We start from the raw sequence: 22,339 nt of genomic DNA on the forward strand, positions 1-22,339 counted from the left end.
GTAATAACTTGTCAAATGTCTCCCAGAGTCTACATAACAAAGAACAACTCACTCCAATGTTCTACACACAATTTATTGTCAGGGAAGGTGTCATATTTAGATAATATTGTTGGAATGACCATTTCCATATAGGCACATTGAACTGTCATAAAAGTCTTAAGTGCTGAGCAAAGTCTGCTGATCTAACATTTTATTATTATTTTTCTAACACTAAAACAATATTTCTACATACATGCAATCACAGGTAAATAGGCTAAAACATTCTTTATAGTGGAAACACAAGTGTATTTTAGATATTCAGAGGTGTGGATAATCTGGGTATAGCTTGATAACTTCAAGCAAAACTCTGACAAGACATATATAATATGTCTCCATTATCCACCTGTTTCCATGAGAATTTACTGTAGCGTTATTCGCGTGACACTTCCGGTTAACAGCAGACATACAAGCTCACGTCGCGTCGCAGATGCAACCGTTGTGAGCTTGTAGATCACTCTCGGCTGCGGCGCCGGAAGCTGCCTGCACATTCTGCGCAATGCACGATGGGATGTTGGAAAGTTGTGGATACATTTTCTTTACATCTTTCATCATTTAAGCCCAACACCCCATAATGTCTAAATGTATGCAAGTTTCTGAAAAGAAAACACTCAATGTGTTGTAATTAACATTTTCAGTTTGGAAACCACCTGGTTTACAGTATGTTGTCCAGTACTGTACCAGTGGATGCGTTGAAAATGCTACATATAGGAAAATCTGTCTTTTATACTTATTCATCAGTATCATAGATACATACACAGGAATGTTTAGGAGAAAAAAAACATCTATTGTAAAACTTACATCTAACCTTAACATTATGTTAGTACAAAAATGCCATTTATAAAATGCATTCTATTTTTGTATGTTTTTGTATTTGTACCAGGGGTTGACACTAAGGTCTCAGAGGCACTTGCCCGTCGGGCAAGTACAGGTCATGTTCTACTTGCCCAAAGGTCATGCCCACTTGCCCGAAAATGTATTGTCCATTATAAAATGATAGGTAAGATTTTAAATACAGCTCAATTTAACACGTATTTCTTTACTTTCTGGGGCTATGCGATAAAAAAAAATCCAAATACCTACATAGCAATGATTGAATATGTCTATGTTTTCACACTTGTTATTCTATATTTTAAGTGTAGCAACAGTAAAAACAGCACATTATAGGTTAACACTAACAGTGCTCTTATTTTACATTCCACAGACCAGAAGAAAGAGCGCGCTGGCCATGTTCAGGTGTTTAGACAGATATCTCGCGTTTATAACGATATCTCGTGTTTATAAACGGTTCTGTCCCCACCCAAATGAGCACTTGCCCGGTCGGGCAACCTGAAAGGAAACTTCACCTGCCCGACAGTTTTATTTGCCTGCCAGAGGCAGGTGGGCAAGCCTTAGTGTCAATGCCTCTGTGCTATTCCTGCTTTACCCGTTAAGTTGAGCTGTCATTCTGATTATAACGGAATATTAGCGACCATGTAAACACAGTCAATAGAAATAAACTCTATGGCTTTTTTTGTGATTTATCCTTTTGATAGATACGTACAAATATATGGTAATGCATTATGCACGTTTTGTCGAATCAAAAAGATTAATCTATTCTATTCATGCTTTTCACCATCAACTCATATTACATTATATTCCTTTCTCCTTGGGCAGCCCCTTTCACATATAAATCATATTCTATCACCTTCTATCATCAATTCTATTCATATCCACTGCACCCTCCCCTTTTCACCAGAGGTCAGGCTCCACCCAGACAATCTTCTTCTGCTCCTCCCAGATGATGGTGCGTAGGCTGGTCATGAGAGCAGTGGTGTCACACCAGGAGTCTGGTGCCATGTGGCGGTACAGGCAGGGCAGCTTGTCCAGGAGGGGCTCCTCGCTCTGGGAGCACGCCAACAGCTGCTCCTCGGACCTGCCGTGGCGATGCAGCTTCGACCTGGAGTGGAACAGTTTAGAACAGGGGTGGGGAGCTTAGATGATGGAGAGGGCCACTATGTTTCCACACTCAGCACTATGTTTCCACACTCTATGTTGCCACATTCCATATACTGTCGGGCAGAAACCTCAGGTGATTCAAGGGTTGGGGCGATTTCAAATCAGGTTAATCGGTTAATCAGAATAATCGATTTAGTCAATTATAAACTCAATTCAAATTTATTTGTAGATTCGTTGATATATAATACATAAATAAACCCTTCCAAAAAACCTGATCCTCGATTATTTTAGTAATCTATATGAGATAGATTAAAGGAGTAGCTCACCCCCAAAATGACTTATTTTTTATTGATTACTCACTCCATGGAGACTTGAGTTCAATCATATATTTTTTATATTTGTCACATTCCTAAGACAACAATTTGATTATAGGAAATTTAACAAAGATTACAATAAATTACAATAAATTCACCCCCATTGATTCCGGATCATGGGGGTGAATTTAATCAATAGAAAATAAGTCATTTTGGGGGGTGAACTACTCTTTTAAGTCGATTATTGGTTCTAAATATAGGTTTGGATGGATGTTTTGTTATTTGCCCAGCCCTATATAAGGTGATCTGTGTGGACCCAGGGATGTTACCTGAGTTTACGCGCACTCCGCGCAGTCTGCGCGATGAAGATGATGATAGGGAATATCTCAGCCCTGTGCAGCCGACGCACACAGTCAAGTCCCAGAGGCAGCACACAGTGAATGCCCTGTGACACAAACCAGACAAACAGAAGGCACATTTATGATGACATACATTTTAATCAGGGACCAAGGTCATTTCCTACAGGGGCGTCAATTGGGTATGGCAGGGGTATGCAGCTGCCATACCCTGGGTCCAGGGGGGAGAATACAAATCCATGAATGTCTCACTGTCTATCTGTGCTGGTTATGTTGTTAAATTACATTAAAATAACTACAAATGCAAAATTTAACAAGGTATTATAATTAGACTATATATTCTCCACACTTTTATTCTTCCCATCTTGACAGAATGGTATATTCCCAGGTTCCGCATGTCAGCTGCACAGGTGTAATTCATTATTGTTTATAATTGTGGCACGTTTACTATATTATGTCAAGTTTAGCTGCACTTGAACAACTGTTCCAGACTGCCATATCCAGCCCAAGAAACCATAGACATTTTGGGGGAAAAAAATAGAATGTACTTCTTAAAATAAATGTATCATGCCTGTTGCTAAGGTATGGCAACATGACTGTGTCAACAGTCATGTTGCCATACCTTACCTTTTTCTGAACTGACGCCACTGATTTCTTAGGATTAGGCTGTATGACTTTATTTTCAAGACCATATATTATTAATACTAGACCGGTGCCCTGTGGATTGGCCAATCAGGGAAACATACATAACACACAGAGACACGGTGCCTCCTCTGCAGAATCTGCGCGTCCTCCATAGACCCGCGGTCAGACACGTACAGAGACATTTGTGGTTTTTCGGTTCTCGGAAAGGTTGGTGCAAAGGCTAACCTGCTTCATGACTTTCTCGACACTCTGCAGGGTGTAGCATTGGTTCCCATCCTGTTCACACTCTTCTAGAACCTCAGACCTCTGCAGCCTGGCAGCATGCTCAGTGGGGGTCAGCACCTCTGGAGAACAAAGCACAGAAACAGAATAGAATAGAATTGGGCGAGGAGAAGAATATGGATTAGTAAGATATATAGATTTTCTGGAATATTGATTAGGTTCAGGAAAACAAGAAACAAACATCATTATGCTCAACAACATCATTATCCTGGAATCAGATGTAATATAATCCTTCATGATCTGTTACATTTCTCAGAAGGTACTTCGTTTTTTTTAATGCCCAGAATATGAATGCTCCCCTTTTGACTAACACCAGTGCCTTCTGGTATAAAGTATTGTTTTTATTACATCTATCTATAAATGCGACAAATCTCTGTCTGTTTGTTTGTTTGTAATCCGCGTATCTCGAGAACCGTTCGTCCCACCGGCTTCAGATTCGGCACGCGCGTTCCCCGCCGCCGCGCGGAGTGCAGTGCCGGGCCTCGACCCGACCCGACTCGCGGTTTTCCGAAACCGGCGCGAAACGTTCGGAATCTCCTTATGCGGAGCTGATTGTTGACATCAGGCTGTTCCGGAGGAAATCGGCGCAAGCGCTGAGTCATTGTGACATCACTTCATAAAAGGCTCTGACATCACGTACGCCACATGAGTCAACACAAAATCTCTGTGAATGTGTATGTATGTATGTAATCCGCGTATCTCGAGAACCCTTCTTCCCACCGGCACGCGCGTTCTCCAGATATGGGCATAAAGTCTGACATCAGAGTTTTCTGCAACCGGTACTGTGTGTGCAGAGATCTTCATATATGGCCATAAGTGGACAAAGACAAACAGATGGTCAAAACGGGTCCTATGACAGGTATATTGGGGTTTGCATTAAAGGGTGGGGCATTCATGGGGTTTGCATTAAAGGGTGGGGCATTCATTCCCTATTTCAAATTCGGCACGTGCGTTCCCCACCGCAGCAGGTATATTGGGGTTTGCATTAAAGGGTGGGGCATTCATGGGGTTTGCATTAAAGGGTGGGGCATTCATTCCCTATTTCAAATTCGGCACGTGCGTTCCCCACCGCAGCAGGTAGTGCAGTGCTCGGCCTCGACCCGACCCGACCCGATACACGATTTTCTGGAACCAGCACGAAAGGTTCGGATTCTGATGTCTGATATCAGGATTTTCCGGAACTGGCACTGTGTCTGCATAGATCTCCATATATGGGCATAAAATGGATGCAGACAGACAAATACAGATATCTCCATATATGGGCATAAATGGACACAGGCAAACAGATGGTCAAAGATCTCCATATATGGGCATAAAGTGGACGCAGACAGACAGATACAGATATCTCCATATATGGGCATAAATGGACACAGGCAAACAGATGGTCAAAACGGGTCCTATGACAACAGGTATAATGGGGTTTGCATTAAGTTTGTCTCCTCCTCCATCTGTTTGTCTGTGTCCCTTTATTCCCATTATGGAGATCTCTGTATCTGTCTGTGCCACCGACTGTGTTGCAGACACAGTGCCGGTTCCCCCTTTAATGCAAACCCCATTATACCTGTTGTCATAGGACCCGTTTTGACCATCTGTTTGAAAAAGCGACAGAAATCTCATATATGGGCATAAAATGGACGCAGATAAACAGATATCTCCATATATGGCATATATGGGCATACAATGGATGCAGAATCACAAAGATCTCCATATACGGGCATAAAAGGGACACAGACAGACAGATACAGAGATCTCCATATATGGGCATAAAATGGACACAGATAGACAGATATCTCCATATATGGGCATATATGGGCATAAAATGGACCCAGAACTATAACTGCAGTGATCTCCATATATGGACATAAAATGGACACCGACAGACAGACAGATACAGATATCTCCATATATGGGCATAAATGGACACAGGCAGACAAATGGTCAAAACGGGTCCTATGAAAACAGGTATAATGGGGTTTGCATTAAAGGGCGGGGCATTCATTCCCTATTTCCATTGTTCCGAGTTGGCCAGGTCGCCGACTAGATACCCTAGCTTTCATAGAGATAATCTCTCCTTTTATTGCAATAAATAGTCAAATACTACCATTTCACAGATCTTTAAAGTAAGTTGATGCCCCTGCTTTGGAGACCCAATCCTGACATGCATTTATATTGAAGTTGAGTTGAGCCCCACATCCTCTCCAACGCGGTACATACAGTATGTCAAACCAGTCAAACCAGTCATTGTCATCTATTTTACTTAGATTACATTGACGGATTTAAGGCATTTTTCAGTGCAGCATTCATCCAACCTTCATCATAATGATGAGGGTTGAATGATTACAGAATGACAGATGAAGGTGGCTCAAGAAAGAGTTTCCTCACCAGGCTCACAGAGCTTAAAGCCCTGCCATTCTGCCATCTTCTTGTCCAGGACGCGTCCCAGGGTGGTGGGCAGCAGCAGAATGGGTCTGCAGACTGGTGGGAAGTGGGGGGTGACCAAGGTGTATGGCATGAGAGTCACACACCCTCTGGGTGCAGATGCATCACCTATAGAAGGGGACAACAAGGAAAAGCAGGCACTTTAAAGCTAGAATCATTGGATTATGAATACTGTATGATTTTATTTTACGGTAGAGTGTGTTAATACAATACATACAGTAACTAGCACATCTGCAGTGGTTGGAGGTGCTCTCCCTCATTCAGATCAAGGTGTCAGGTAAGACATAACATTATTTGAAGCAGATGGCACACTATATTGGGGATTCTCTATTTCTTTGGTGTTTTGCCCAGGTGGGTGTGGTTATACTATATACCTATATCTTAAACCTCACAAAAACTATGCCTAAAACTAACCTTAAAACTACCGGGAAAAGAATGTAATATTTGTCAATAAAGTATTCAATCAATCACCACCATTATAGTTCAGATATTGTTGCAATTACCTCTCTTTGTCAGGAGAGGGAGACAATGGACATAAAACATACAGCATCATAGTTTTAGGAGCAGCAGGTGTTTACACAAGCACTGAATGGATGAAAATCCCTAACCTCTGTGTACCGGTATTTGTGTATCATCCGGTTCATCCCATTATCAGTATATTGTTCTTGTTTCTTTTGATTATGGTCATCTCTTGATTTTGGAACAAGTTTTCTATTTGGATTTTCATTTGGATTTGTTTGCAAATATAACACAGGTGTGTGTGTGTGTGTGTGTGTGTGTGTGTGTGTGTGTGTGTGCGTGCGTGCGTGCGTGCGTGCGTGCGTGCGTGCGTGTGCATACTCTATTCACCTGGCTCTGTACTCTTGGTCTTACGGTTCTCCACACTGATCCACAGAGGGTTCCTGCCCTGGCGCCCCGTGCTGACAATCCTCACAGCCTTCTGCTTCTCTGGGGCCAGCACACGTTCCATCTGCTGGAAAGTAATAGTCATGATAAACATTTCTATCCACGAGTTTCCTACGCCCCATAGTGCATTGCGCAAACGTCTGCACCGAGGTTCCGCCGCCGATTTACAAGCTCACAACGGGTTGCATCTGCGACGCGACGTGAGCTTGTATGTCTGCTGTTAAACCCGGAAGTTTGGTCCTGATAGTCTCCAGTAAACTCCCGCGGAAACTTGTGGATAGGATTCTTAATAGGCACAATAATAAATATTGTACAGACATCTAACATATAATTAGAGAGATAGGTCAGTCAGTCACACAATGCATTATCTATTCACTCGCTTCAGCTACTGATCTCAAATTTAACATGGCATTGGCCATTAGCATTAGACACACGGTGACGGAGCCCAAATTTCATTTTTCCCAAATTCAAGCTATTTTTTAGCGTTTCTTCACTCTACAGCTCTACAGCCTGTTGTCAGGGTTACGGTCCGTTCCTCCAGGCCATGGGATCTGTAGCCCCGGGCCCACACACACACACCTCTCTCACAGTTAGGAATGTTGCAGTCTCTCTCTCTCTCTCTCTCTCTCTCTCTCTCTCTCTCTCTCTCTCTCTCTCTCTCTCTCTCTCTCTCTCTCCATGCATGGGTCATGCAACGGGTGATGTGTGTCTCATCTTCCAACGGGTATGGAAAGATTATGTGGAGCAAGCATACACATCTATTCACCTAATTTTGCTGTTAAATAATTTGTATCCATCATAAATATACACTCCTCCATGGGCTGCTCCTTACATTATGATGCTCCCACATATTCTCACACACGCACCATGCAGTTACAGTTACCTGTACTTTCCCCATAACCCACACTCTGCACATATTTTGCAGCACATATCTTCGAACGGGTAAGGTCTAGTAAATATAACTATGCATTAAAGACAAAAGGAAAAAAACGCAATGTAAAAAGGTAGAACAAAACATTACTCTTACTTTTCGACCCATCTTTGATTGGAAGCTCATGTCTTCGATTGCTCTGATCAGCAGCCGCTGTGCCCTGTACAATGATATCAGGAAATAGATTCAAGATTTCTCTGCTGTGTACTTTGTTCCATGTTATTGTGAAAAATATAAAACAAAATAAACATTGAGTCATAAAAAAGATTTCTCAGACCTATAAATTGCATGTGAACTGTCTGTCTCACGCCTCATCACTGCCTCAACAAAACCTTTATGGCCCTTCATACTTGTACCATAAGGATTTTAATAACATTTAGTTCAGGATATGGATTTTTATATTTATATAATAATGGATGGATGCAGTCATTTAGTTATCTATTTCTTCTTTATTCTATGGCCAAACAAATTTCCGCACTAACGTTTCGATGACAATCTTCTAAAATGGCCTGAATTAAAAGCTAACGACCCTGCCACTCACAGCACCTGCTCTTCATTATGCAGATTCAAGGTTCCCATATCGTCACACAACTGTATAATGACTCGTCCATGCCAGCCTCAGCCGCCCCACCTATAATAGTTGGGCACCGTGCCGCTCTGGAGGTCCAGCAGTTGGCAGGGGTAGACGTGGCTGGCACGCCAGGAGTCCTCGGTGCCAGCGGGCTGTGTGTTGGTCACATGCAGGATGTCGTTGCAGGAGACAGCCAGGGCTCCGCCGGGGCCGGAGGGGAGGGCCATGTTGACACGCACATAGAAAGAGTCTCCTGAGTTGGTGTGCGTGCTCTGCAGCTGCTGCAGCAACTTCTCATAGGCTGAGAATGAAATGGAATCAAGAGAATGGACACACAGTCTTAGAACACGTCTTACCTTGTTGAAATAGGAGTAACACACTGGCGGTGCACACTGCATTGTTCTAGCGGCTAGCCTTTAGAAACTAGAAGCAAGGAAGGGGGGCATAATGTGTATGATGTTGTATGCTAACATTGTGGAGTACGTTTCTTGCTATGTATTTGATGTTTTCCTTATATTCTGCAGTTGTGATTAATCTTTCATCAGAGTTGTTTATGTCCTTTTTGTTATGCTGTTTATCGTGACGTAATGGAAAAAGAAAAGGAACAACAATGGAGATGGAAAAGAAATTTTATCTGATTTGATGCGGTGCCAGCCACATAGCTACAGATTCGGTGTGGGTTTAATTATGCCTGGAATTCTGAGAGGTATGTTTGAGAAACTCCGGTTCTTCCTTGTTGTTGTCGTACCTCATCTAGACGCTGAAATACAGTAAATGTTGTGGTCTTTAATAGTTGAAGGACACTATTTTGAGTGCGTGATTGGCATCAGCGTTTTGGGCGTCATTTCCTCACTTAGAGTCACGCTCAAATACAAACTTAATTATCTTATCATCATTGAGAGAGACAGATGAGTGCAGATGGTATTTTATCATTAGTGGAACCAGTTTCAACTTCCCTAATATGTACAAGGTTGATTTAGGTCACACTGTCATGTCACTGTCAAGGACAATGTGGCTTGGTAACCTACTAAATATACTGCACCATTTGTGCATGCTTGAAGTGTGGTTATACTGAACATTCAGTCTGTCAAAATATAAAATCTGGAAATAAAATGTGTAGCCTATTAATAAATGGCCCAAGACTGTAGAAATGTTCCATATTGGTGGATACCACTTTGGATAAAAAAATGTAGGACAGGGGTCTTCCGGGACCCCTAGGGGGTCCTCAGAGTTACTACAGGGGGTCCTCCAAATCTTTGTGTGATAGAAACAAAAAAAGAAAATCTCCTTTTTATCCAAATTCTTAACCAGATTCTGAGAACTTTGGCCAAAAATAGCAGATCTACAAGCTCACAACGCCGAGGTTTGGTGTAGAGGGGAGATGTATTGACAGTTCAAGTAGTTAAAGGAGCTATAGTCAACTTTTTCTTGAAAAACCGATGCTAAAATAAAAATAATGTTTCGAAAATATTTTATAAAAAAATAAGCTTCATATATGTGTTTCTATTCAAAAATGACCACAAAAAGCATAAAATAATGATAAAATAATCATTTTGGCCATTGTCAGACCGACACTTTGTTTACATTCTAGTCTATAGACTAGGATGTAAACAAAGTGTCGGCCCTACAATGAAAAAGTTGACTACTGTATATATATTGCTCCTTTAAATATCTGAAAACACAAATTGACATGAATCCAAAATACACTGATGATTGTGCTATCAAACAATGACACTACTGTATATGGAATCTATGATAAGGTTGTGGGGGTCCCTGCTTCATCTCTCTCTCAACTAAGGGGTCCTTGGCCTGAAAACGTTGAAGACCCCTGATGTAGGGTTTCCACTGGGACCTACCATCTTGGCTGGGTCGCAGGGAAATGTGACAGAACCCCCGGACCTGGTCCAAAGCCCACAGGGCCTCCTCTAAGGTGGAGTCCTCCAGCACCATGCTCAGAGCCTGCTGGTTCTGCTCATAGTTCACCTGCAACACAATGCTACCATGAGCCAGACTCTCATACTGATGACCCTCATGCTGATGATGTACAAGCTCACAGCGTGTCGCATTGTGACGCGTTTGTGAGCTTGTAGATCAGCTATTTTCACTATTTGAAAAATCTTTGAAAAAAAGAATAATGGTTTAAACAGTTAAAACTAAGAATAACAGTTTTAACTAATGTCACCTATAATTACAAACCCAAGGGATGTCAGGTCAGGTTGAAAGCGGTAAAATATACTTTTAGGGAACAGAATTTGCCTCTGTATTGAGATATGATTGCTCATAAAGTACGCATATATAGTAAATTAAAGAATAATTCATATGTTTTTGTACGCTGTCTGAGAACCACTGCTATAGACTTTCTGCATACAGAACCACTGACAACATTCACAAGGGGGCCATTTTGTTATGATGTCATACTCAGAGTGTCAGAGACCCTACCCCAACAAAGTATGGAGAATATGATCTGCACGCGCAAACACACACACACACAGTCACACCCTCACCTGTACTATCTGTGCCCCGGGAGTGATGCCAACACCTTGGGCAGCGGTGCCTTCCATCACCTGGTGAACAAACACACCAGTCTTGTTGCCCCCGACTACTGTCATCTGACTGAGCAGAGTGTCTGCTTGGAAGGAGATTGTAAGGACACGGCAAAACACGCGGATGGCCCGGGGACGAGAACGCACCAGGAAAGGAGGGGGAGATGTTCTACAAAAGCTGGCAAAAGAGGAATAAGGGTGGATTTATTCGACATATTCGTCGCTATGAATCTTGTGCATTCCTATCAGAAAAACAGACAATCAATATTAGTAGTATGATTGGAGTTAAACGGCTCACCTATTAGTGCTGCCATTGGTAGGGGATGTCGTTTGTAATGCTTTGTAAGCCTTTGTCCTCTGTAATCCTTTGTAATTCTCTACAAAACAAAAGCAAGGCTGCTAAGTGCTACAGGTAATTGACTTGGTAATCGTCAGCAAAACAAAACAAAACTAGACTGCACTCTGTCGGGATACCAACTTGCGCCTTTTGTTCTCTAGCCCATGTTTGCTGTAATTGTGCATCAACAGAAAGTACTGTGTGTGTGTGGGCAAGTTGGTACTTAATTGATAAGACAAAGTAGTGCCTTGTGCAGTTGAGGCCATTAAAGGCATACTAGAATGACACCAAAACGTGCAAGTATTCGATAAACAATCGGTTGACAACGTTTGAGTTGCAAGTAAAGATAAAGATCTGGGAAATTGCAAGTGTGCTTTCCTATTTATAGTCTGGATAGCCTATTTATAGTCTGGATAGCCTATTTATAGTCTGGATAGCGTTGTTGCCTATTTATAGTGTGGATATTGTGGTTGCCTATTTATAGTCCGGATAGCCTATTTATAGTCTGGATAGCCTATTCACTTGCGCCAGCCAGTGAAGCAAGGCGCAAGTACTGTTTTCAGTTGCCTTGCTTCACTGGCTGGTGCAAGTAACACGTCAATGTGTCAGCCTACTCTACATCCCAGGCCTGTCTTATGGCTGACTAAATAAATAGTTTCAGATTTATTTTAGAAGGTGCACTGTTTTCCACAGTCAACACACACTGTACACATTGTATATAACTAGGTTCTCTCCCTGCCTTGCAGGAGGACTACTGTACCACTATCCTGAATCTTTAGTGTACTTCTCCTCATGTTTTAAACGTATATCTTATAACGTGAAGTGTCTCCAACTCAACAATTACTAATTGATACAGAATCTAGTTATACTGTACCATCGGGGAGGACAACAAAGTCATCCAGCAAAGATTCAGTGTCAGTCATCTCCAAGCTGAAAGAGAAGACAAAGCATTGGTTTCTCGTTCATCGTTCTCCAAACATTATCTTGGACACTGCAACTCTTGGACTGGTTCAGTGACCTTGAGTAAGATCAACTCTATGACTGCAGTACTTTTACCACTGACAGCACGGCAAGCACCCATATATATGCATGCACTGTTTGGGATTAAACACAACTTTAGCTGGTTGTACAAACCCTTGCTAAATCTAGAAATATAACAAAATACATGTTGCTAGGGGGGGGGGGGGGGGTATATTATTATTATTATCCTATTTCTTATTATTGAATAATAAAATATATTATAATAATATTACTATACATATTATTACATAATGTTGTAAATATTGTTATCCTTGAATCAACTGTGTAAAAGCATGTGATATTAAACTCTTCCCATTCTTTTCCACTTGTGTTTCATTGTCTCTTTGTATATTTTCATCGTTTGATGTTAGTCTCGTATTACAAACTTTCATATTTCAAGGTCTCCCCTTGTAAATGGAACCAAATGGACCCACCAAGTCCCTGGAATCCACTTTGAGAACCACTGCCCTATCAAATCTCTTAATTGCACTGAAGCTCTTTGTTTATGCTTATTAATTGAAATGATAATTGATTTGTACTTCTTTTCATTTTTATTTTTAATTTTCATTCATTTTATGTTTCTTTTGCCCTTTGTCTTAATGTCTGGTGTAAATCACTGAATTGCCTTGTCGTTGAAATGTGCTATACAAACTTGACTTGCCTTGCCTAAATAATTGCTGAAAGCACACACAAAAACATGCACACCTGCTGTCTTCATATAGTGTTTCTTCTCGTCTGCGTAGCGACTCTGGACATGGAGGCTCTGCACTGTATGAATGGAATGAATCCATCCTCTCTGGTGCAACATCATCACACTAGAAACACACGCACACGCACGCACGTGCACACACAGATTCAGTTAAATAATATCATTATCAAGGAGTTCAATTCAGCCACATCCAAATAATGTGGTCTAACCTCTATGTGTTGTCATGGCATCAGCCGCAAACAAATCAGTCAGCTCCAGATGGACAAAAGGGGGCATGCCCATATTTGGCAATATACTGATGACATCAGCGATTTCCATATATGAGCATAAAAGGGACAAGGATTGACAGATACAGAGTTCCGGTTGTCCAGAGCCCCAGGTCCGTCCACTATGACCATATATGGTCATATGCATACTTGGCACACACAGCGGCAAGGACTCGAGGGAGTGCGGTGCCCGCCCTTGAGTAGTTCAGATATCAGTTACCCAGAACCGCCGATCCAACCAATATGCCCATCATATATGGGCATTAATAGGTATATACTGATGATGCCATCAGGGATCTATTATGGGCATAAAAGGTACACAGACTGATGATGCCATCAGGGATCTATTATGGGCATAAAGGGTACACAGACTGACAGATATAGATATCTCTACATAATGGGTATAAAAGGGACACATGTAGACAGACAGAAACAGACATCTCCATAAAGTAGCCTATATGGGCACAAAAGGGACACAGACAGATGGGTGCAAGGGGTACTCTGACTAAGCCCCCAACACTATGACTCAGACATAATGGTCGGATCCGCAGTGCGACATTTAAGTGTAGCTGCCCATCCTCTAGTTGTGTGGAAACTTACAGACACAGGGTTGATTGCCGGCATGCGGCGCAGTCTGAGTCGAGGTGCAGTTGAAGAGGGAGAGTCCTCACTGCTGGACCCCTGGCTCTCCCAGCCGGCCTCTCTCCCCTACCACACACGCACATGCACACACACACACACACACACACACACACACACACACACACACACACACACGCACACACGCACACACATGGATAATGAACAGTGAGGCATTATTGATAAATGAACACTGACAGGTTGATTTCAGGTGGTCTTGGATTTCATTGCTTTTGGTAAAGAATCTGCTAAGACTATGTAAATGAGGTCCGTCCAGCACTATAGTCTGCGTGTGTGTGTGTGTGTGTGTGTGTGTGTGTGTGTGTGTGTGTGTGTGTGTGTGTGTGGGGTGGGGGGGGGGGGGGATTACCCCAGAGGTGTCTCTGCGTTCCCTGCGGGTCCCCTGGGATCGGAGGGTGAATATTCTCTCCTGGAGCTCCACCAGATGAGCCCTCAAGGTGTCCTTCTCGGCCAGGCTCCGGGCTATCTGGGCCTGGGCTTCATCTCTGGACAGGTACGCCTGGACGCACAGGAACACAGCGGTCATCTACTGATCTACATGTCAACTGTGCTCTGATAAAAGACATGCTGTAATCTGCTGCCGACGGATGACTCAGTAGAAGGAGAGGTTGGGGAGGAGAGGTCAGCTAAATGTCACTTCCCTCAATTCCCACGCAGAAATTAAAACCAGCCCACCAACGTTTTTGCATGAACAGAATAGTTCACAATGAATTGGCCTGTGACATAATTGCCAGATCGCAATTATTTGAGATAATCACAATTATACAATTATTTTGCATAATCGTCAGAATCATTTGTTTCCATTCAGCAGGGGAGAAAATCAGCTTTTGAAGACTAGCGGAAATAGGCAATTAGCTCACAACATGTCTTATTTTGAATGTAGTAAATTATTAAGGATAAATGGCTTGTTTTGGCCATACATTATTTATTTTGATTATTAGTACCGCCATTATTTCTTTGTATGTAAGTTATTTGCCATATATAACTGCCCGGTGCGTCTTTTCTTTACAAAGCCTAAAATGCAAGTGGGAATGTAATTTTGATTTAAATGTTCCGATGTCTAATGCACAAAACACAATGAAATCGTTAATCGCGATTATTTGTACTAAAGCTTTATGCTCGTGACAGCCGTATAGTGATGACACAGTCATCAGTTCCTCACATGGTCTCTCTCTGCTTGCAGCTCACTCATCTGGGCCTGGATCACAGTACTCTTCTGCTTGTACATGTTACAGTCTAATGTCAGCTGCTCCACCTGCAGACTCACACACTCCTTCTGCTCCAGGACCTACAGAAAACCAAACAATTGTTTTTATTAAGGCCTGGTTTTTACGCGAGTGTCGCACACCAAAACTAGCAGATCTTCATGTACAAGGTCACAACATGCCAGTTTTTTTCGGTATGTGGAATGCACCGCTGCACGCACCAACATTTCTTCAAAGTCAAGGTAAACCTTATTATCCAAAACAGGGAAATTCAGGTGGGCAAGGCACACAGCCCGGATAAAAACACATGCAAAAGGATAAACAAACACAAAGAGCAGAAAATCAGGTTACCCAGCCCCCCACCCCCCACACACACGAATACACAGATCAAAGAGGCAAGCATTTAAAGTATTGCCATAAACTGGTTAATGTAGATAGACAGACATTTGATCCTGCAGGGGAAATTCAGCCGCCTGTCCACGTACTGTACTGTACAGTACTAATTACTCTGAACACTTGTTCTACAATATGTATATTTTTTCTACTTAAAACTGAATCACTTAAAATCTATTCCCCCAATAATTCCCCTAAGTTTTATGAAAGCCTGCTCAACCATTCTCCGAAAAGGATGGACCTTAACCTTGATTGCGACTTTGACATGCAACATTTTGCAACAATCTTTTCAAAACTTTCATGAAACTCCGCCCATCCATTCTCAAGTAATCTAGCTAACAAACAGAACTGGTTACAACACCATGCACTATGTATGCGATAAGGTCTTGCTGCGCGGTCATTATGGCTTATATGGACACGACGGGGTAATAATTCCCCGAGGCGGAGCCGAGGGGAATTATCAGCCCGAAGTGTCCATATAAGCCATAATGACCAAGCAGCAAGACCTTATAGCACTTATTACCCGGCTAATACATAAAATTTATAATTTGACTCAAAACTAAAATCAAAACAAAGTGTTTCCTTGTTTACAGACGGCTGAAAGTGCGTCCCCCCGAGCGCAACACAGTCGCCTTGGAAAACAAGGAAGTGCTGATCAAATAGAATCCATTTCTGTTACTGCGTCGTCTATTTCTCGCCTCAAATGTTTTTAAAGACATTCTTCAGAGCAACGTTTGGTTGTAAATGTCGCTGTGTGTTTGTTTACATGGCTGACATGTTGGATACGGCACGAAATCCACGCAGTGCAGCCTGAATACAGCAGCTGCTCTGAGCTTTTGATTAGGCAGCGGTGAATTATAGAGCGGAGCGGTCATTATACGCTCATAATTCACCGCTGATTTCAGCACTCGACCAATCAGAATCAAGCATTCAACCAAGCCGGGTAATAAGGCATAGTAACACACACATCAACTAGGCTGAACCACTTTTAGAGTGTTTGATTCATACTAACTTTTTTTTACAGTTAATATTGTTTGTATTTCACTGCATTTTCCTGTGTGGGTTGATTTGAAAAGTCCCTGGAGGAAAGATTGATTGAATGAAATGCAAACGTCCATGACTTCTTAACCACGTGGGTTCTGTAGTTCTTAATGACCATGGAGAAAACGTAAAAACAAACACTAAAGTCATTTACAGAAAAAAAAGGTCTACTCTGAATTGGAGCAGGAATGGCTGGCACAGGACCATAACATTAGAAACCTAGAAGAGTGACTGGCATACTGGAGCATTACATTACAGCATTTAACATGCGGACAGAAACTCTTTCAAAATGAACAACAGCAGAGCAGGGGTATATTATATGGACAAAGCTGTGAATAATCTATTGACAATGATACTGTATGATTCATACTAACTTATGTGGAAATACACACACCTCCTCTTTCTCTCTGAGCAGCTGTTCGTTCTCTTCCCTATAACATTTCAGTTGCTCTGCAAGCTCCATCCGGCCATCCATAGCCTCAGCAAGGTCCTGGGCCAGGATGTCTTCACGAGCCTGAGGACAAACAGAGACAAAGAGATGGAACACAGTCTTATAATGCAAAAATTGTTGTATACTGAAACGGTGTATATGCAGTTATACCATATGTTTGCTGTTTTGCTGCCTTGTATAAAGGCCCCTCACTAAGTTCATTCACTTTGTAAGACACTTATAGCCAACCCTATGTAATATTAAAAAAAACATGTTCATCAAATTACTCCAGGGATAACGAGTAGCTATTCGTGGGAGTTTTGGACAGAATCTGTAGGAGTAGTAGCAAAAACTGTGTATTGAAAATATGGAGGCAAAGATAACATTTCATTGTTCCTGTTGAAATAAGATATCTGATGGGACTTATCACGCCTTCACTGTCCCTTAAGTGGTGACTGGTGAGTGCATATAGTTCTTTTGTTTGGTGTCAATGGGTATTGAATCTGGGCCAAAACGTTTGCAATGAACACGACCAGAAGAATAATGATTATGTTTACTTTATAGTCTTATTTTTCAATCCTGAATGAATAAATGAAAGAGAAGCTTTACACACCCACACCCACCTCTCTCTCCCTCTCTCTCCATCTCCCTCTCTCCCTCTCTCCCTCTCTCTCTCTCTCTCTCTCTCTCTCTCTCTCTCTCTCTCTCTCTCTGTCTCTCTCTCCCTCTCTCTCTCTCTCTCTCACCGGGGAGAATTTCTCAGCTTCCAGCAACTGGCGACGAAGTGCGCTGACTTCCTCCCGTAACTGTTGTGTCTCGGCAGGAGTGGCACATTTGAGCGAGCGTCGCTTCTGGAAGTCGGTTTCTGTTTGGGCCTTTTGCAGTTCAGTCTGCAGCTGATACACCTGCCACCATACAACACAAACACAGGAGAGTTGTCATAGCTGATGAAAGCAGGAAAACAGCTGTCTTGTCCATCTCAAAACATCACAGTCACACAACCAAACATGCTACGTTGCATGACATAAAGTTGTCACAGAAACAAATGGCTATTGCCACGAATATCATCATCATTCCTGTAACAAAGTCCGAAGGCAACTTCCTCGATGCCTGTGATTGGCCACTATCCTTCCACTATAGCGTTTCTAAGTGGACATAAGTGGAAATTAATGTGATTGAGACTCGTCATGAACTTGAACATTTGCTGCCTTCAAAATGAGCCATAGTGAAAGGCACCTTAGCAGTCAGCATTTTCCATAGACTTCTAAATGGGAAAGACCTTGATGCCTTCTTTATTTTGCTTCATATGCTGCCTTCCATTTGTGACAAAGCCATATAGTGCGCAAAAGCGTGAACCCTTACCTGCAGGTTGAGGTCACGGTTGCGGATGTTCACCGTTGACTTCTCCTCGATGGCCGCCGTGTGGCGCACGTACAAGTCACACTTCTCGTCTTTCAGCTTGGTGACTTCCCGGTGCGCGGCGGCCAGGTGTTTTCTCATGCGATCATAGTCAGACTGCAGTTCTCTGGACTCCTTCTCCTGCTCCACCAGCTGGCTGAGCTCAGACTCCAAGGAGGCACAGCGCGCGCTGAGGCGACCGGCCTCGTTGCGGGCCTCCTGGAGCTCCTTCTGCATCCCTGTCACTGCCCTGATCAGATACTCTGTCAGCTCAGAGTATTTTATGAGGCCTGGAAGTGCAATATCACAGTAAAGATGTTAGTGAAGAAAATAAATCAAATCCGGTATGGCTGGAAGTACAATATCACAGTAAAGACGTTAATAGTAGCCTTGATTTTAAGCCACCAACCGCTGAATCGAGAGGGCTCTGTGCTGGGTGCACGTCCTGTGACCTGTGTGTAGATGGTTGGGTAGTGGATCATCAGGCCCTCCAGTAGGGCCACAGCGCCATTCCTTCCCTGGGTACCAAGGAGGTCCAGCATGTAGCCTGCAAAAGAGAAGTGCATGTGTTCACCAAAGACACTTTGACTTACATAATGCACTCACTAACAACAGCAGAAAGAGAAGTGGGCAAAGCAGAAGCACATACTGTCCCTCTATCATCATCTTCAAGCCGACTATTTTGATTTTTTTACAAGTAGAATAGAATAGAATTGAATACTTTGGCCATTTTAAAATCACAACAGTGACACCATTCAAAAACGCCAACGTGGGTTAGGCACAAAAAAGCTGAATTCCGTTGTGTTCCACTCGTGACAGATAAAACAACTCAGAACATACTGTTGCTGAGTAGTGGCTGCGTAGAGGCTGCTAGCTGGGTTTTGAAATTCTTTTACTTTACACTCACACACTACACTCACACCTGCAGCCATTTTGCCGCTGTACAGTATGCCTCCAAGTCACCGTGGAGCTGTCTCTCAGGGCATGACTGCCCAAATGTTAGCTGTCACCACGGTGGGCATTGCAATTCAAACGAGAGGAAGATCTGTATCCTTGGCTTGACTCTCAAATACGTATGAACTAAATGTAAATATAGCCTACTCGAACTGTTGAAATATGCATGAGGCTTGACCCACATCCCACTCAGAATCATATTCTTATAACTGTACTTAATCACTCTTAATCTGTGTAATCATATACTATAGATATGATATGGGTTTCTCACATATCTGTGTGCCCAGCATAGAGTCTGTAGAGTACAACATCTCCTATTCATATCCTGTCTTGTCTACTTCTGTTTCCGTCATGACTCACATATCTTTCGGTCACATACAGGTCAACTAATGTATATCTCTGCTGTCAGGCAGAAACAGACAAAATGTTCATCAGGGGAAAAAAAGAAAAGAAAAAATAAACTTTTAGTTTTAGTCTAATTTTAGTCGACTAAATATCCTAAGATTTTAGGCGACTGAATCTACATTTGATTTAGTCAACTAAAATGTATTTTGGCAGGCCTTGATGGCATCGTAATGACTGATTTTACACTTGATTGCGTGCTGAAAATAGCCGATCTACAAGTTCACAACGCGTCACAGCGCGACGCGTTGTGAAATTGTAGATCTGCTATTTTCAGCATGCAACACCTGAGAGCAACCAAACATAAAATGACTATCTTCTCCATCAGCCCCTCCCTAACGTTTTAGTCTAGTTTTTATTTTGTTGACGAAATTGTCTTAGTTTTAGTCATCACAGCTTAGTTTTTAGTTCGTTTTTATTTAGTTTTCGTCAGTGAAAAAAACCCAGTCGACAAACATTTTTCGTCACAGTTTTAGTCGACAAAATCAACACTGATTGTGAGGTTATATTGTCAGATACTTGCATGTGTCATTATTATCATGACTTTACCCAAATCCAGCTCTAGTGAAGTTAAGAGGTTTTGTCCCGGAGGGGATCAGGGACAGGCCAGAACCGCCACTTGTTAACAGATGTCTAATTCAACTGAATTAAATCACTTCTAACAGAGAGGGTGTTTAGGATCACAACGGAGGATTCTATATCACAACACTTAATCAAAGATTTTATAACAGATGTTGATATACCACCATATACAGTATAGCACAGTTAGGACTATAGTATTGACTGTTGTATTGGACAAAAACCCTATTTTGGAAGACTGCATATTTTTCCACAAGGGTGTCTGATGACACAACATTTTAGACAATTTTCGGGAGTGTGTGTGTGTGTAGTAGTAATTGGGTAACAGTGGGTTACTAATACAAAGCTTGTTTTCCATTATACTCCTGTAAAAAGATTGAAGAGGCACTGCTCCTCTCAGTTGTTGATTATGAAATTTATAAGCATGCTTCTCCAAAAATTACTCCTGATATTTCCCCTTTATTACTTTGGAAATCAAATTCCTACAATAGGATATCTGAGCAATGCTGTCACTTTCTAACCTGTGAATGTCTGCTTTCAGATAGCAACTCAGTAGTGTAGTGACTCTAGGCTACTGTATGTTTCCAATAAACTTAAGAAGATTTTTTTTAAACTGGATGCCGTTAATAACTGGAACATTTTGAATATTGATTCTATTTAAAGGTGGTGTAGGCCGTGATAGCTAGGCTAGAGTTTATTTATTTATGTTAAGTAAAATGTAAAATAAATAGATGACACAATTGGAACTGGATGATGGATCACTAGGCTACAATTGAAGCTGATAAATGGTTGTCTCTCGCCTGACTGGAATTAGCTACAAAAAAAGAAATGAAAAAAAAAAAAAAAAAAAAAAAAAGTAGTTTGTTTTTAACAAAAAAGAAGAATAATTTATTTTGATTAACCCTAACCCTAACCCTAACCCTAACCCTTTGTTTTTATTTATTCCATTCCACTTCTACCCGCTTTCTTTTTATTACCAGCTATACTCATCATCTGTGGCTGCAAATGAGGGCTCATATAAATAAAGTTATTCTTACTGGTTCTCATGGTGCGGTTGGTGAGGTTATGGCTGGACAGAATCTCGTCCTCGTCCACCTCGGTCAGCACCCTGGCCTGCCTCAGGTAGGGCATCAGCCTGCACGGCCGCACGCTCAGCGAGATCCGGTGCCGGTTGTCGTTGATCAGCAGCCATAATTCCTCCTCGGACATCTCTTTCGGATCGAGGCCAGCTGGGATGCACTCCCCCGACATTCTGTCTGGGTGCGTGTTGTGTCAGAGAGAATGTATCCCGTTGAAAAACTGCTATATAGGCCTATGTAAAGTCGGATGTAATGCTCAAATTCACCCGCGCGCTTTCCTTTCCTACCTGTCCTGTCTCAACATAATCCCTGACCCTGTCTGACTGAAACGTGATCAAACTTTCAGCAGCCCTGTCAGTCTGGGTAAAAGGTGCACATGCATGGTCTCTCCAGATCTCCACGCCCAGCAGGCAGCGTCAAAGCATGTGTGGCGAAAAACCTGAAAGACAAGTGCTGTGTTCACGCAGCTGCACACACACAAAGTGACTCTAAACAAACAGGAGCAACATATATCAGAGAGACAACGTGTAATTACAATGATTATGCACTTTCTGTGTTTACTCCACTCACTTCCACTTCCACATCCTCTGCAGTCCGCACCCAGAAAGTGCCCCGTTTATTTGTTTGGAAAAGCTGAATCAGTGTCTGCTCTGCTGACACTGAAACGCACAAACCTCCACGTTGCACTTCTATGTGTCATCTCATATTGGAACCAATACATACCATGTAGGCCTAAGCTATTACTGTTTGCTAAGTGTCAAACCACAACACACATGTATTGAAGGCTCTCCCCATGCCCCTGTAGGCCTACCTGTATAGGTGATATGTGCGCCTTTAATCATGGACAAGCAAACAGGAGAGCAGGCTGCTGCTGCAGGAGCAAATATTGAGCTTTGAAGTTCAAA

The 22,339-nt window shown here is 42.3% G+C and overlaps 1 protein-coding gene across 1 annotated transcript; it reads right to left on the bottom strand.

The window, feature by feature from the left end:
- Positions 1 to 181: 181 nt before the first annotated feature.
- Positions 182 to 21,729, bottom strand: card14 (caspase recruitment domain family, member 14). The gene is made up of 20 exons (XM_080721872.1): positions 21,393 to 21,729; positions 18,830 to 18,967; positions 18,385 to 18,710; positions 17,769 to 17,927; positions 16,987 to 17,106; positions 15,116 to 15,241; positions 14,303 to 14,452; positions 13,894 to 14,001; positions 13,024 to 13,133; positions 12,173 to 12,228; positions 11,260 to 11,338; positions 10,923 to 11,139; positions 10,275 to 10,401; positions 8,479 to 8,719; positions 7,944 to 8,007; positions 6,860 to 6,983; positions 5,954 to 6,118; positions 3,515 to 3,633; positions 2,618 to 2,733; positions 182 to 1,975 (listed from the first exon to the last, which is right to left on the bottom strand). Exons 1-20 carry the CDS (start codon positions 21,604 to 21,606, stop codon positions 1,768 to 1,770), a joined length of 2,967 nt encoding a protein of 988 aa, XP_080577998.1. The 5' UTR covers positions 21,607 to 21,729; the 3' UTR covers positions 182 to 1,767.
- Between the last annotated feature and the right edge of the window lie 610 nt (positions 21,730 to 22,339).

The sequence above is a fragment of the Nannobrachium achirus genome (genome assembly GCF_963921795.1).
Source record: "Nannobrachium achirus genome assembly, chromosome: 3".
Lineage (NCBI taxonomy): Eukaryota > Metazoa > Chordata > Actinopteri > Myctophiformes > Myctophidae > Nannobrachium > Nannobrachium achirus.